The sequence below is a fragment of the Rhipicephalus sanguineus genome, chromosome 11 (assembly GCF_013339695.2).
Source record: "Rhipicephalus sanguineus isolate Rsan-2018 chromosome 11, BIME_Rsan_1.4, whole genome shotgun sequence".
NCBI classification, from domain to species: Eukaryota; Metazoa; Arthropoda; class Arachnida; order Ixodida; family Ixodidae; genus Rhipicephalus; species Rhipicephalus sanguineus.
The window spans coordinates 99,888,923-99,902,482 of NC_051186.1; the positions used below are offsets into that span (position 1 = coordinate 99,888,923).

General features: G+C 47.5%; 2 protein-coding genes across 2 annotated transcripts in view; both read left to right on the forward strand.

Moving 5' to 3' along the window:
- Positions 1-11,438, forward strand: part of LOC119373289 (uncharacterized) — an 85,855-nt gene extending 74,417 nt beyond the window's left edge. Inside the window, exons 6-14 of the mRNA XM_037643313.2 lie at positions 558-942; positions 1,968-2,026; positions 2,736-2,797; positions 3,245-3,371; positions 4,787-4,912; positions 6,841-7,024; positions 8,184-8,539; positions 9,792-10,007; positions 10,592-11,438. Coding sequence (XP_037499241.2) covers positions 558-942; positions 1,968-2,026; positions 2,736-2,797; positions 3,245-3,371; positions 4,787-4,912; positions 6,841-7,024; positions 8,184-8,539; positions 9,792-10,007; positions 10,592-11,071 — 1,995 coding nt within the window. The 3' untranslated portion in view covers positions 11,072-11,438. The remainder of the gene's footprint in view (positions 1-557; positions 943-1,967; positions 2,027-2,735; positions 2,798-3,244; positions 3,372-4,786; positions 4,913-6,840; positions 7,025-8,183; positions 8,540-9,791; positions 10,008-10,591) is intronic.
- Positions 1-13,560, forward strand: part of LOC119373402 (kelch domain-containing protein 3) — a 536,457-nt gene that overhangs the window by 266,131 nt on the left and 256,766 nt on the right. The gene's annotated exons all lie outside the window — the stretch shown is intronic.

Consider the following 13,560-nt stretch of genomic DNA (forward strand, 5'->3'; position numbering starts at 1 on the left):
CACCGACGCATTCAATCGCCTGATATGGCCTGTATGTAGTTCCACAAAAGGTTGCTCATGTCGGTGTCTTGCGACACGCTTGCGACAGTTGTGGAATGTTGGTGTCGTCCTTTCTCAAAGCATTCCATATTTGCCAATGGCCGAGGGCTTAGTTGGTGTCTTGCTCACTTTACATTTCCTTGTAACAGTGCGAAACACAGTGTATTGTGAATGTTTATAGTGTGGTGAACAAGGTTCGCGCACGCGAATGTCTTTTCTTTTTCTTAATTTTGGTGTTCCTTATGAACATTAGGAGAAAAGCTATCATGTCACCGAAGACTAGATGGTCCAGCGTGGACACCGACCACTCCTCGCACACATATGATAACAAGAAAAAGTGCGTCGCCTTATGTCGTTTGCCTCGCGCCGTTCAAAAGAACGTACACTACTAAACATAACAGCTTCTTGTTGGTGTCAGCAGGGCCTCAGCAGCTAAACGCTTGTTAATGTCCCATCTTAGTTCTTTTTTTCTTTTTTTGAAGTGAGCTCGGTTTCGGGCTTCGTCTTCCCGTTAACAGGTGTCTCCCCGGCCCGGTACGATCACCGTTTCTACCGCTTCTCATCCTTCGTCGAGCCCGCAGCAGCAGGCAGTGCAAGCGACTGGCGAGGGTCATCAGCAGCCGCAGCCGCATCAGCAACAGTTTCGCTTTCCCAAGTCCCACCTTACCCTGTTGCTGACGCCTACCGTCAGGCACGGCACCCTGCCTGCGGTACCCGGTATCAACCTGCCCGCCGCGGCCCCTGCCTCCATTCTGATCCACTCGCAACCCGCCGGACAGTTCCGATACCCGTTGGCCGCAGCCACCGGACTGGCCCAGGTCGGTCGCTTCCAGACTACGCAGGCCTCCACATCCACTTCGGCGATGCCCGACTCGGCGACCAAGCCCCGCAAGACAGCTGCCGGTGCGATATTATTTACAGCGAAATCTGTTATGAGATAACAGCAGGCGATTTTGGTGCCGTAGTTGTCCGCCGCCGCCAGTGTCCGTAACCGCGATCGCGCGATATGACCAAAACAAAACAAAGCAAAAAAAAAGAACTCCACGATCACATGGGATATGAACCCGGACGCTCTGCGTAGCAGTGGAATATTCTACCAGAGAGCGACGCCTGCGCTTGAAATCCCTTCGACAAAAACACTCTATACAGGTGTCATATCGGGCGAGGAATCACGTTTACATATGTTATATAGCATGGTAGAAGAGTAAGATAACGAACAGGCGTCACGCAATGCGAATTGCGTAACAAATGGGTCACTCAAAGCTTCCGACCCATTGAGAAGTTCTCGGCTATAATTCTTCATCGTTATCAGCCACAGCATACAAAGTGCGCATAATGCCTTACAGATGCGTAGCGGGTACCTCGCTTCTTCGTAGAATGACGAAAAATAGCGTAGTAGGTGCATCCCTACTTCGCGAAGCTATTATATATGGCGTAGTAGGTACCTCGCAAGTGTACATGTAGTAGTTGCCCCTAGAAAGTTTAGAACGGGATCTAGGAGGGCCGCTCTTTCCGGTTTCGCTGTGACTATGTATGCTGCGTGGCCCGCGCAAGGCTGACAGCTTTTTTTTTTTTTAGAGCAAAGCTGTGTATGACAAGGTGGGGAAATGTGGCGGTCCGTGAGTGCGCAGAAACCATAGTGAAGAAGAAACATTGAGCGCACATGAGCGCACATCGATGAACGTTTCTGGGGATATTGCGATACTCGAGCTCTCATTTTCATGAAGCATACGAAGGACATCCCTCGTTTACTGAAAATACAACGCTCGCGAACGTGCAGACTCAAAAAGGAAACCGCTTCAAACAATATGCGCACTTTTTTCTTTGATGGACTTTCTACACAGGCTAGTAATAATTGTACCGGCAGTACGTGACACAGGCCGGTAATAGGTGGCGCAAGCACCGTGTAACTTTATATTTCCTTGCAGAACGGTCTCACCCGGCTGTCAACTACGCGCTGCGTTCTCTGAAGATTGGACCTTTCCTGGTTAGTAACGTTTCCTGCATATTTACGTCATAGAATTATACAGACCTGTTCCCTCAGAAAAACTATGTCGTTAACTCTAAGAGCAAAAGCAGGGACGGTAAGGCGGGTAGGTCAGTGATAGTTTAGTGTAGCTACCCTAAACCATTAGTGATCAGTGTAAACTAGGTGTAAGGGAATGCGTGGCGACAAGGAAAATAGGGAGGGGGTATGCGCTGCATACGCAAAGGACTGCAATGAATCACTAATTGTGTTTTCTCTAAGTGCACGATTTCAACAGTCTGGCATTCCACTGGAAGATCGCGGCCTTTCAAAGTTCAATTAGAATAGAGAGTGAGAGATAGAGAGAGAGAGAGAGAGAGAGAGAGAGAGAGAGAGAGAGAGAGAGAGTAGTGGACGAGCTATGGTGATTGCTGAATGCTTGAAAGCGCAGCTTTAGAAGCACACAGCATTTGCGGAGCATTTCGGGCTGTCGGAGCCCGCAGCAGCATACCCGAAGAGAACGTGTGACGGTACCCAAACGCGAATTTTAACGTATTTAACGGGCAAGAAATTTTAAGATTTCTCTCCGTTTAAGCAGTCACAAGAAAATTTCCTCGAGCGGTGAAAGAAAAGCTGTATTCTGCTCTCGCCGAGTGCTACGGACGAATGCCTCTAAGCGTGGACAATGTCATGTACAACTAAGCGAACTGTTGGACGTGCGTGACTGCAGCTGCAAGCGGACGACCCTGAGACGAACCTGGGCTACAAGTTCAAAATCATCTTCAGTAAGAGGTGAGTGATGCCCGAAAAAAACGTGCCGCTTTCTGGCAAGGGCCAGCGTTTTTTTTTCTTCTTTTTCGACGTCATCTAAATACGTACGCAGTTCCATGGACTAAAAGCGATCATACTTGCTTATACACCTGTGTATGCTTGAGCCTAGTTGAAGGCAACATTGATGCTACAAACCTCTCCGCTGTCAATGGAGCGCTCGTTTTGTGAACTCTACAAAATACGCTGAAAAGTTGAGCCGAAGACTTCGACCCACTCTGCAGGTGTAAACTTTTCCTGGTGTGCGAGACAACGGAGGTGCGGTAAATAAACTTTAGTGAACATAACTAATTGCGTTTTGTCCTAGGTAATTCACTTCGCGAAGGTTTCATGCGCTGTCACGAAAGAATAATTGCGCGCAATGACTACGACAAATTAAATGAAGCGCGTAAACAAGACTTATGGTTGCAGGCGCTTTATGTACGAGTTCGAGAGCTTGCCATCCTCTGAGGACGGTGGTATGCGGCTGTCCTGCGTCATCGTGCCCTTCCAGTCGCTGCAGTCGCTGCGCTGCGAGGATGACTACATCCTTATCCAGGTGAGTTTTCATATTTGCTTCTTCTATGATTAACACGCTGTTTAGTGTTGCTCGAGCAAGTGGTGAAGTAAACAGTATTTTCGTAGGGGGCACTACCCTAACCCGCAGTGGCCCCCTGCATGGCGGCTGTTGTCGAGTGTCTTTTTATGTTCGCTGACACAGTGTATTGTGTAGGGGTATTATATTGATGAAGCAGCGCACTTAAACAAGAGACACTCACGCATGCATGCGAAAGACACACACAACGCATGCGCAGTAGGTTCGTGAACGTCTCTCGTTTAAGTGCCCTGCTTCATCAGTATCATTTCTCACCCAGTAGCCCATCACCATCTGGCGTTTAGAGCTACATTAGCGTGTAGGGCTACTGGTGTACATAGATTTTTATGAAAATTTATGATGACCAAGGTCTGGGTTGTTGCACATATATTTTTGCTTTGTGTCCTTGACATAAGTGTTATATTGCACTATTATTTTAAACGGAGTTTTGCAGGCAGGACTCAAAGTATGAATGTTTCTTCTCGATATGTTTTATTTACCATTACAAAGGTTTGCATAGCTACGGCTGCTTCTTTCTTGCTAATTTTGTTAAATGTTGTGTACGTTACTGATCCTCGTGCGGTTTAATGACTGGCACGGGTTACGGCACTTCTTCGGGCATGACGGTGCCTTTTTGCCAACCCCGCTTACTTACCCGACATGTATGACCAGTGTACCGTACACTGTAAATGATTGATTCACCAGTCCAGGAGCGGTCAGAGCGGTCCGGTGCCTTACGTCACGTGGTCGCCCTGGCTGGTAGCCAAGACCACGAGGGTGGATATTTGGTGCGTCTATTTGGTGCGGCCACGAGGGTGGCTATGTATTGCGGCTACTTTATGAAGGATGTGTTGAAGCACAGGCAGTTTCCCAAATGGAGAACCCGGCGCTCGCCTATGCTTTCGACCACATACAATGCATTCATAATAGTGGACTGCAGCGCGTAAACTGCAAAGCACAAAGAAAACACACACACGTCACAGCACAAGTGCTAATTTTGCGCACTCTAAGAAAAAAAAAAAGAGTACGTGTGACTCCTTTCGGAGAGTCCTGACTTGCCACGTATATGAACTCTTTAAAGAGACACCTGAACTCTCTTTGGAGATCATTGCACTCTCTTCGGAGAGTCGTCTGACCCACAAGAGAGTTAACGTGTCTCTTTAAAGAGAGTCATGGCAAGTGAGAACTCTCCAAAAGGAGTCACACGTACTTTTTTTTTCTCAGAGTGGTTGTCCTGTGCTGTGTGTTCTTATGTCCCGTACCGGATTTAAGCTCTGCAGCTTACTATTATCAACGAATCAGTACAGCAACGAATTCTCTTGATATTGCGTTCGGCTGCGGTAGTGTTCACTTGCGGGTGTATCGTCCTTCGCTGTCAGGTACATTCGAGACCCGTCATGTTCCTGGGCCGGCGCACCACCCCTTCGAGCAAGAAAGGCAGCGGCGCCAGCGCCACAGGCACGTCGTCCCTCTCCGATCACCTGGAGCTCCATCCCGTGCACAAGGCGAGCAGCTTTTTCAAACTATATCTCCCCGAGACCCGAATACAGCTCGAGGGTGTAGCCGCTTTTAGAATCGTTCTGTCTACCAAGAAAGAGTAAACTGCGTCCCTACCGTACTTATTCGAATATGTATCGACCTTCTTTCTTTTTTTTTTGGGGGGGGGGGGAGAGGGAGAGGGGTAATGTCACCCATAATCCCCTGTCGATCTATATTCATAACCAAAAGAAACTTGTTCTATATTCGTGATCGAAACCAGCAAGAGTACCGAGCTAATGGAGTTGCACTGTAGCGCCCGCCGTTCCTCAAGCAGCGCCAGCTAGCGTGGTACTTTGCATATGTATATTTGCAGTAATTTGACACATCACAAAAGTAAAAAGGAAGGATAGCATTAAGAACTCTAATAAAAATGTTCGGAGAGCACCGTGAATGCTACGGACTACAGTTCCGACTGAGCCAAAGTAGCTAGCTGCATACGCCGCAAACTCAGCCAAGATCTTTTGTCGACAGATAAAACCGTGGACAGGAGAACGGCGTCATCCACAGAACCATGGTCGCTGTATCTGATTCCGTTGTCACCAACTGTTGAGAAAGGGATCTCCGAGGCTATGCTTTTGCTTGCGGAAAACTGACGCAAATTGAGTTTCGTGCACGCGTATTCTGAACAAGCTGGGCTTCATGTAAATAAGTGCCATGTTCCAATGTTTCCGTTTCTCAACAGATATGGCTCGACCTGTATTCGAATATATTTTCTTTATTTCACCTACAGCGCAGTATATAGGGCTCGACCTATCTTTGCATAAATACGGTAGAATTCCCTGAACAAGGAATGCCGCGCAAGCCAACATTTCGATAAGGGGACTTCTCTATTCGTCCTTTGTCCAAACGAAGTCCCCTTTCCAAAAAAATGAGCCCGATGACTTTATGCCATTCAAGCCTCCATCTTTCCCCTGACTTTGCGGTATCGCTGGAACACGTGCAAACGTCTTTGATAACGGCGCAGTGACTCGGAAGCGATTGAGACGTGAGAAGAGGTAACATTCCTTTTTTTTTGTATTCCGTGTTCCTCCACGAACAGATATCACCCGTCTCACTTAAACTACTAATGTACAACGCACTAATTCGAAGCAAGCTAGGAAGGAAGAAAGGAAGGTACAGGAGAGAAAGGAAAGGCAAGGATGTTAACCAGTCTAGAAGGGCCGTTATGCTACCCTACCCTGGGAGAAGGGAAGCGGGTGATTACAGGCACTTCTCAAATTCTTGAAGACATCAGACTTGCACCGGTTGTTATAGACTAACGACGTTATCATGACTGTGAGATGTGTGTGACTTCGTGCGAGTTCAGCTAATCTAATTTATGCTCTTGAATTAATCCAAAATAATTGTGCTCGCTTCATTCTTAACAACTGCATCCGTCACGCTAGCACTACTGCCATGAGGAACTCACTCGAACGGGTCGTCTCTTGCTTCTTGTTGTAAGCTTTTCCGCCTGAGTCTATTTCAGAAAAATCTATCATTATATTCCGACTGTTCGTGACACACTTATTTCCCCCCCTCCTTACGGATCGGCTAGGCTCAATCATTCTAATTAAGTTGGTGTTACATCATGCCTAACCAACGCATGCAGCGATTCAATTACCCCAGAAGATCTGTAGACTGAAACAGTCTTCCCGAATCTGTGGCCATCGTCACCGATCATAACCTGTTTCGTTCTGCACTACCTAACATTGTATAACGAAGCGAGCCAACTTACCTGTTCTATTTGTACATAACCTTTATATTTTAGTTAGCATTATAAGAGTAACGAAAATCGTATTTATGCACCCCTCCATAATGCCTTTGGCCCGGAGGGTGTTACGAAATGTATGAAATAAGTAAGACAATGTTTCACTTTGCTACCTCCATGTTCCTTTATCTCCGTTCATTTTTGCAGATTCAGCTGAACACCACCGACGTGGTTCGGATCCGCCACCTGCTGTGGGAGTTCAACCCGCGCTTTCACGAGCTCATGCTGCGACGAATCAGCGACGTCGACACCAAGCTTGACGAGCCCCTTCCTCCGTACGGGGCACCTGGTAGAGCCGCCTGGCGACACGAGGTGGCCAAGGCCAACAAGGGTACGCGAGCCCTCAGTCAGCCGGTCGGTCTGTGTGCCGTTCATAGGTCCGCAAACTAACTCATAAGTCGACTCACGCAGACTCGCTCAGACTCAGATCGTGCCGTCAGTCTGAGTCTGAGTAAGTCCAGCTGAGTAATATTTTGGTGAGTCTGAGTCCGAGTGAATCCGGTTGAGGAAAGCTTTTGTGAGTGAGCCCTGAATGCAAGATGTATTTCCTGGGTGAGTCTGAGTGAGCTACACACTGTTTGCCGACCTATGATGCCGTCAGTCACCGGGTATCTCGATCATTTAGTCAGCTACTCAACGTAATGTTCGAACGATTCGAACAGGACCTAATGTGTCCTGTTAATGTGGACAGTTAGGCTACCAACTAGCCTAACTGTCCGTCTTAATTGTATAACCATGGATGGAGCAAGGCAAAGGAGAGAAGGGGAGGTTAATCAGGTTCCATCTGGTTCCAGTGGCTGGTGAAGGGAGAAACGGTAGGCGAAGGAAAATAACAAGTGATAGGAGCGCACACGGTAACGGTGTTCATGGCACAATCGAAGACTGTCGTAGAACACATTTGTCTTGAAAAAGTGGAGCAGTGCTCCTTGACGGTTTAAGTACATAGCCCGATATCTTTGAACGGATGGAGAAGATATGCATCGTGCACTTCACTGATGGATGTAAATGACGCAACCTGAGTAACCGTCACTTTTTGTCAGAATAATATGCGCCTACTTCACCACCCCAGCGTCTTGTGACCTCCAATATATTTCCCCACTACTCAGCTTAGGAGGAATGCTGGCGGCATCTGAGTACTTATTCATGCCAATAGAGAGAGAGATAAACTTTATTGTGCGACCACTCTCGATCCTAAAGATCGGTGGCCTCTTCAGTCCAGGTTGCCATAGCTTGCTGCTGCCTCCCGAGCTCTGTCCACCAATCATAGTTGGTTTCCAAGGTCTTTCGTCAGCAGCAGAGCCTCCCGCTGGTCTTCTAATTGTTCCTCTTCTGGCTCTGCATTGCTCAGGCTCTAACTTGTCATTAGCGAAAAAAAAGAAACATAGTGATTGTCAGTAGCATGATAATGCTTGTTACTGCACTGTGGTTCGCCGACTGTTTCCTTGCGTTTTTCGTGGCTGTTTTATTGAGTGTTTCATTCTTGCACGCAGCTGCCAAGAAGACCCCCGTGGGTCGACGCCGCGGCATGGTGGCCCGGAACAGGGCTGTGGTCGCTGCAGCAGGACATCCCGGCGCCACAGCTGCCGGTCGTCTGGCGGGGGCGTCGTCGCTGGTGCCCTTCTCGGTGTCCTCGACGGAGTCGGGTGCGCCGTCGAGTTCCTCCACGTGCGCATGCCGCGTCAGCTGCCGCGTGGCGCGTTGCTCGTGCGCCAAGGCCCGCACCCGCTGCGACCCAGCCCGCTGCGCCTGCCTGGCCTGTGACAACCCCTTGAACCTGCTGGAGGCCGTGGGCATACCACTCCGTGATGCCCAGGCGGACCCGTGCCTTATGCAAGCAGTCTTCCAGGTAGACATTTAGTTCTGCTGAGATCGAGGCCTGAGGTTTTATGTGCCAAATCCACAATGTGATTATAAGGTACACCGTAGTGAGAGGGGGTGGGTCTCCGGACTTATTCCGATCACCTGGGCTTCTTCAGTGTGTACCTATATTAATGTATACGAGTGTTCTTGAAGTTCGCCCCATCGAAATGCGGTCGCCATGGCCTGGTATCAAACCCGTGTCCTTGAACTTAGTAGCCTCACCTGCTTAGCAACCGCGGCAGTAAGCTTGAGGTGGCGGGTTCAATTCATGACCGTAGTGGGCGCATTTTGATTCGCGCGTACATATACTTAAGCATAAATTTAGAAAAAGACGAACAGACTAGATTTTTCGGGAGTCCCCGCTCTGGCTTGCTTCCAAATCATATTGTGGATTTATGTGCTAAAACTTTCGTTTAGATTTTTTTTTTCGTATGGAGGAAGCATTTTATTCATTTCTCAAGAGCCACGTCTGGTTTGATCAACCGGCTGTCCAGAAGGCCCACGATACTTGGCCTCCTTGTCCCAACGTGGGGGCGGCCCGCATTGTTGCCCCTATAAAAAACGGGGTGAAGGTTCTTCCGGACCCGAATAAAGTTCACTACCTACCTACGTGTAAATGACGGCGTAGAACAGAAGTATGTGACCATCCGGTACTAGCGTAATTTCTGTGTTTCTATCAAAGTTTCATTCAGGCCTGTCATCGTTGTTATTCATTCCAGGAGCATGGATAAGTTTGGGGCTGAGATCCTCATCCCTTTGCTGAGTAAAAAGGGCGCGGGAGTTGGAACAATTGGATATTTATGTTTTGTGAGTTTGAACCACATCAGCTCATTTAAAAAGAATACGTAAAGGTGCTTTAATAATTGGTTCTCCACCAACAGCCCACCGCTGTTGCGACCTATAAAAAGAGCACCCATATTCAAAACACGTGTTAGCGAGTGTTTTGATCTAAGCAAGTAGTTTTTTTGGATAACAATTAAAAAGCTTAGTCAGGAAAGAAACAAACAAAAACTCAAAGGTCGACCTGTATTGAAACAGAGTGACTGAAACATGAATAGTGTTGGGGATCTCGAGTGTATAGTCGATATTTTGTAATGAACACGCTGTACACGCTGTCTTTCTGCTCTCTTACGTCTTGGAACCTTCGTTCACTGCATGTTTGACACGCATTGCCGACTTCCGCACGCCTTTCTGTGCATGAAATGCACGAGCTGCTACGCGCAACCCGCCCTTCGCAGGTGTCGGACCTACCGTGGTACCTGTGCCAGCAGGTGCGCCTCAACTGTTGCCCGGAATCCGTGATGGTGCGAGAGTGCATCCCGGGCCCCATGCCGTGCCCGCGGTGTGGACACGCTGCACAATACTCGTGGTGCGCCAACACGCTCTTCCACGGCTCCACCAACCACTGCGCGGTGTGTGTGCGATGCAACCTTTTCGCCGGCGAGCACTGCCAGGTACACTTCGAGTCATATGGCACTGTTACTGTAGTGTTAGTTAACGGCCGTTAAAGGGTGAACAATCTCACCGTTACACTAAAGCCCAGGTAGTCTACATTTCCGGAGTCCTCCACTACGGCGTCTCTCATAATTATATCGTGGTTTTGGGACGTTAAACCCCAGATATTATTATTAGGATGTAGTACTCTCTCTTTACCGGCAAGTTGTCAAAGCCCTTCTAGACGCCACCGAAATCACTGACATTAGGGCAAGAATTTCATGACAGCGTTGATAAGCAACATTTCCACCTTCCCCAGTGCAGTATAGCGAAGGGGAGTCATCCTGATTAAATTTCCTGCATTTTCTCTCGTGATGTTCTCTCTCCCCTACGTTAGACCTTATTATCGGCACGGAAATATTGAACGCTTGGCTATTGTAGGAACAATTTGCTAACACTTCTTAACGTAATACTCACCTTTATTAGCGCTTTGTGGCCGTAAATTGGGTCAGTGGTGTAGACAGGGCGCAACTTCAGTGATCGGACACCCGTCTTTGTTTGGTTTTTTTATTTTCGCCAAATGTTCTCTCCTTCCAACACGCAGGTCTGCAACTGCTGCTACTACTACAGCGGCAACAACAAGAACTGTCCCCGATGTCGGCGCGCTGAGGGAATGCAGATCGTTCAGAGGCAGGCGTCGGAGACGGCGGCTGCGGCGACCGTGAAGACGGTGCAGGTGCTGACCATCCAGACCTTTGCCGGAAACCAGCAGAAAACTCAGGCGGAGAAGTCGCGATCTCCGACCGTACTGCCGGCGATTGAAGCACCCCCTCCACAGACTCCAGTACTGGACGCTGCACAGGCCCCCGAGAGCGCGGCCCTAGTCGTGGAGGAGCCGCAAGATTCCAACGCCGATCCGGAACTCGTGGTCCAAGAGGTTGTGCCAGCAGTCTCTGACAATGGCGGCGCTGACGAACCCGTTGTGACTGGCGTAATCGCAGCGGATGACAAGGCGGAAGTAATCTGCGTCAAAAGCGAACCCGAGGACAGAGACGGCGCTGCTCCGCTCGTCGTCGACATTTAATTTAAAGATACAGGTGCACGGCACGTGTATCAAGAAAGGGATTACTAATGGGTGCCCAATAGTAGACGCCCAATAGTAATTGCTTGAACAAGCTGCCCTTCAATTTGCACCTGGAAATAGCTCATTGAAATAGTTTATGTCGTAAGGATAATGTTGGCTGCTCAGAACCGTTCACGTCTCGTTGGCAGTTATTTTAGGTTGTTCTCTGGCGCTACGTGTTTTGAGAAGGAACTTGAACTTGAAAAGGGATGTCAGAGCGAGGCCTTCGAGATAAGCGGCGTACTTTACTAAAGCATAGGGTACTGCGAGAATTCGGCTCTGAAAGTGTATCCGAGGATAGAATGGCGGCCACGTTAAACCCAGAAACCTTGGGCGACAGAATAGAGTTTATATAAGTACGTCACTGGGGCACTGTACCTCACCGTTGATTTATTTTGAAATGGCTGTACTGCAGCAGTGTAAAGACATTGTGTATGAGATACCATGTCTACGGTGTAGATGCATCGGGCTGTTCATATATGGACGCACATGACCGGTGGAAGCTTTGGAGTAGTAACGTGCTCGACAAGCAAGTTCCACATGTAAAACATGAGGTATATCCCTTGTCTTTATCTGGTTTGAAACCATGCATTCTCCTGTGAGTACATATGCGATGACTTTACTATACTATTCGTTTCACATTTGCGCTAGTTAGTCCCTTCTGGTGACGTTGAAAGTCGTAGTAATATCGTGCGAACAATGTCATTGCCTCACGTTTGCTTTTGGAACAGTCACATCGTACTTGCTGTTATATTACCTTCAAAAGTTGCTCGCACATGTGTTGCTTCCTTTGTACGTCGAGCGCGTGCGTTCCAGAGATCATGTTGTGTTGTTCCGCGTGCCCTTCTAGAATTAATTTATCTAGCCTCGTTTCGTTCACCATTGCTTACTTCACTGGAGTTATTTCGCTCAGTTTACTTGTCACGGGGCTCAAGTACTTCACTATAATTACTCCGTGCAGTGTCATCTTCGTTAACCCTCGCAATATTTCACCCAACGTTTTGTTTCCCTCCAAGATCACTAAGGCCCATACATCCTCACACGTCGGCTGTCAATGTACGTTTAAGCGTTGCAACTGGACAATATCGTAACTTATTCGGGTGTCCTCTTCAAACGTAGATGCGAAGCATCATATTGTTTTCAGCCGTCCGAAATCGCGCTAAACTGAGCCTGTTCTTTGTTGTTGTTTCGTTTTGTCAATGTGTTCAAGCAGCATATAATTTTGTGCTGTGTTACTTCTCTTGGTTGAAACATGCGGGGACGAGAGCACGAGAATTTCGAGAGGCTCAGTTCACTATGCTTCCCGCCGCTTCGTTAATAATCTGAAAAGCCAGTCTTGGTTATCCTGAGCACATCACATAATCACTTGGTCGCTGCTGTTTGGCGTACACGCCATGTGATAGTTCATTGTGATATAGTAGTGGATGTATTGTCACCTGCTCGAATGGCCTCCCTGTACCACAACGTACTTCTTTGTTTGGAATAATTCGTCAGTCGTCAAAGATTACAACATATTATGTTACGCCAGTCTGATCCAGCTTTCGAAGTGACAGTTTATGGGCCGTTGTTACTCGTATGGAAAATCTGTTTCTTTAATCTGAAGCCAATCGTGCAGCAGTCATAGTGTCGCTAATATCGTTTCAGAAAAGGCAACCTTGCCAAGTGAAGCTTGGATAGGATAAAGAGCATTTATTTATTTAATTATTTATATTTATTTATTTATTTATTTATTTATTTATTTATTTATTTATTTATTTATTTATTTCAATATCATTGCAGATTGTCAGAAACACAACGTACACATCGCACCGTCATTTGCTTTCGCATTTACTTGATATAAAGCATCTCTAATTTTCTACGTAAGCATAACGTGTGCCCCTGAGGGCAGTGATATTTGCGGTACTTTTTTTGTTGTCTTTTTAGTTTTACCCCAGCTTACTTGTTTTGGTTCTTGCGGCAACGTTGATGTGACATTTGGGAGCAACACAGTGCCGAACGCCATTCTTTTTTTTTTCTCGTATCGAACAAGAAAGCTTGTATGGACGTTGAGCCCTATTGCTTGCGGATATGTGACTACTAATGTGCTGGTGGTTTCCTTAATCTTACTGCCGAGTAAGTATTCTCTCTTTTTGTTTGCTGCTGTATAAGTACGTTGCGTCATGTCATTACAAACTACATTTACTGCGGCGCACGTTCATACAGTTTTTGTTTTTTGACGTCCGAGTTGGGTGATGCATTTCGTTTTGTTTGAGAAGGCTAGTATGGGGCAAGGGCCCGAACCTCTGTTGTTTCTCGCGCGAAACACGCGCTGTTGTTTATTTTGAAGCACTCATATGCAAAGTAAGCTTCATTATGTTTTGTATAAGGCTAGAAGGCACACGCAAGCCTGTCACCTATTTTCGTGCCATAATAAACGCACTACGTTACCGTTACAGAGTGTGTGCGTCACG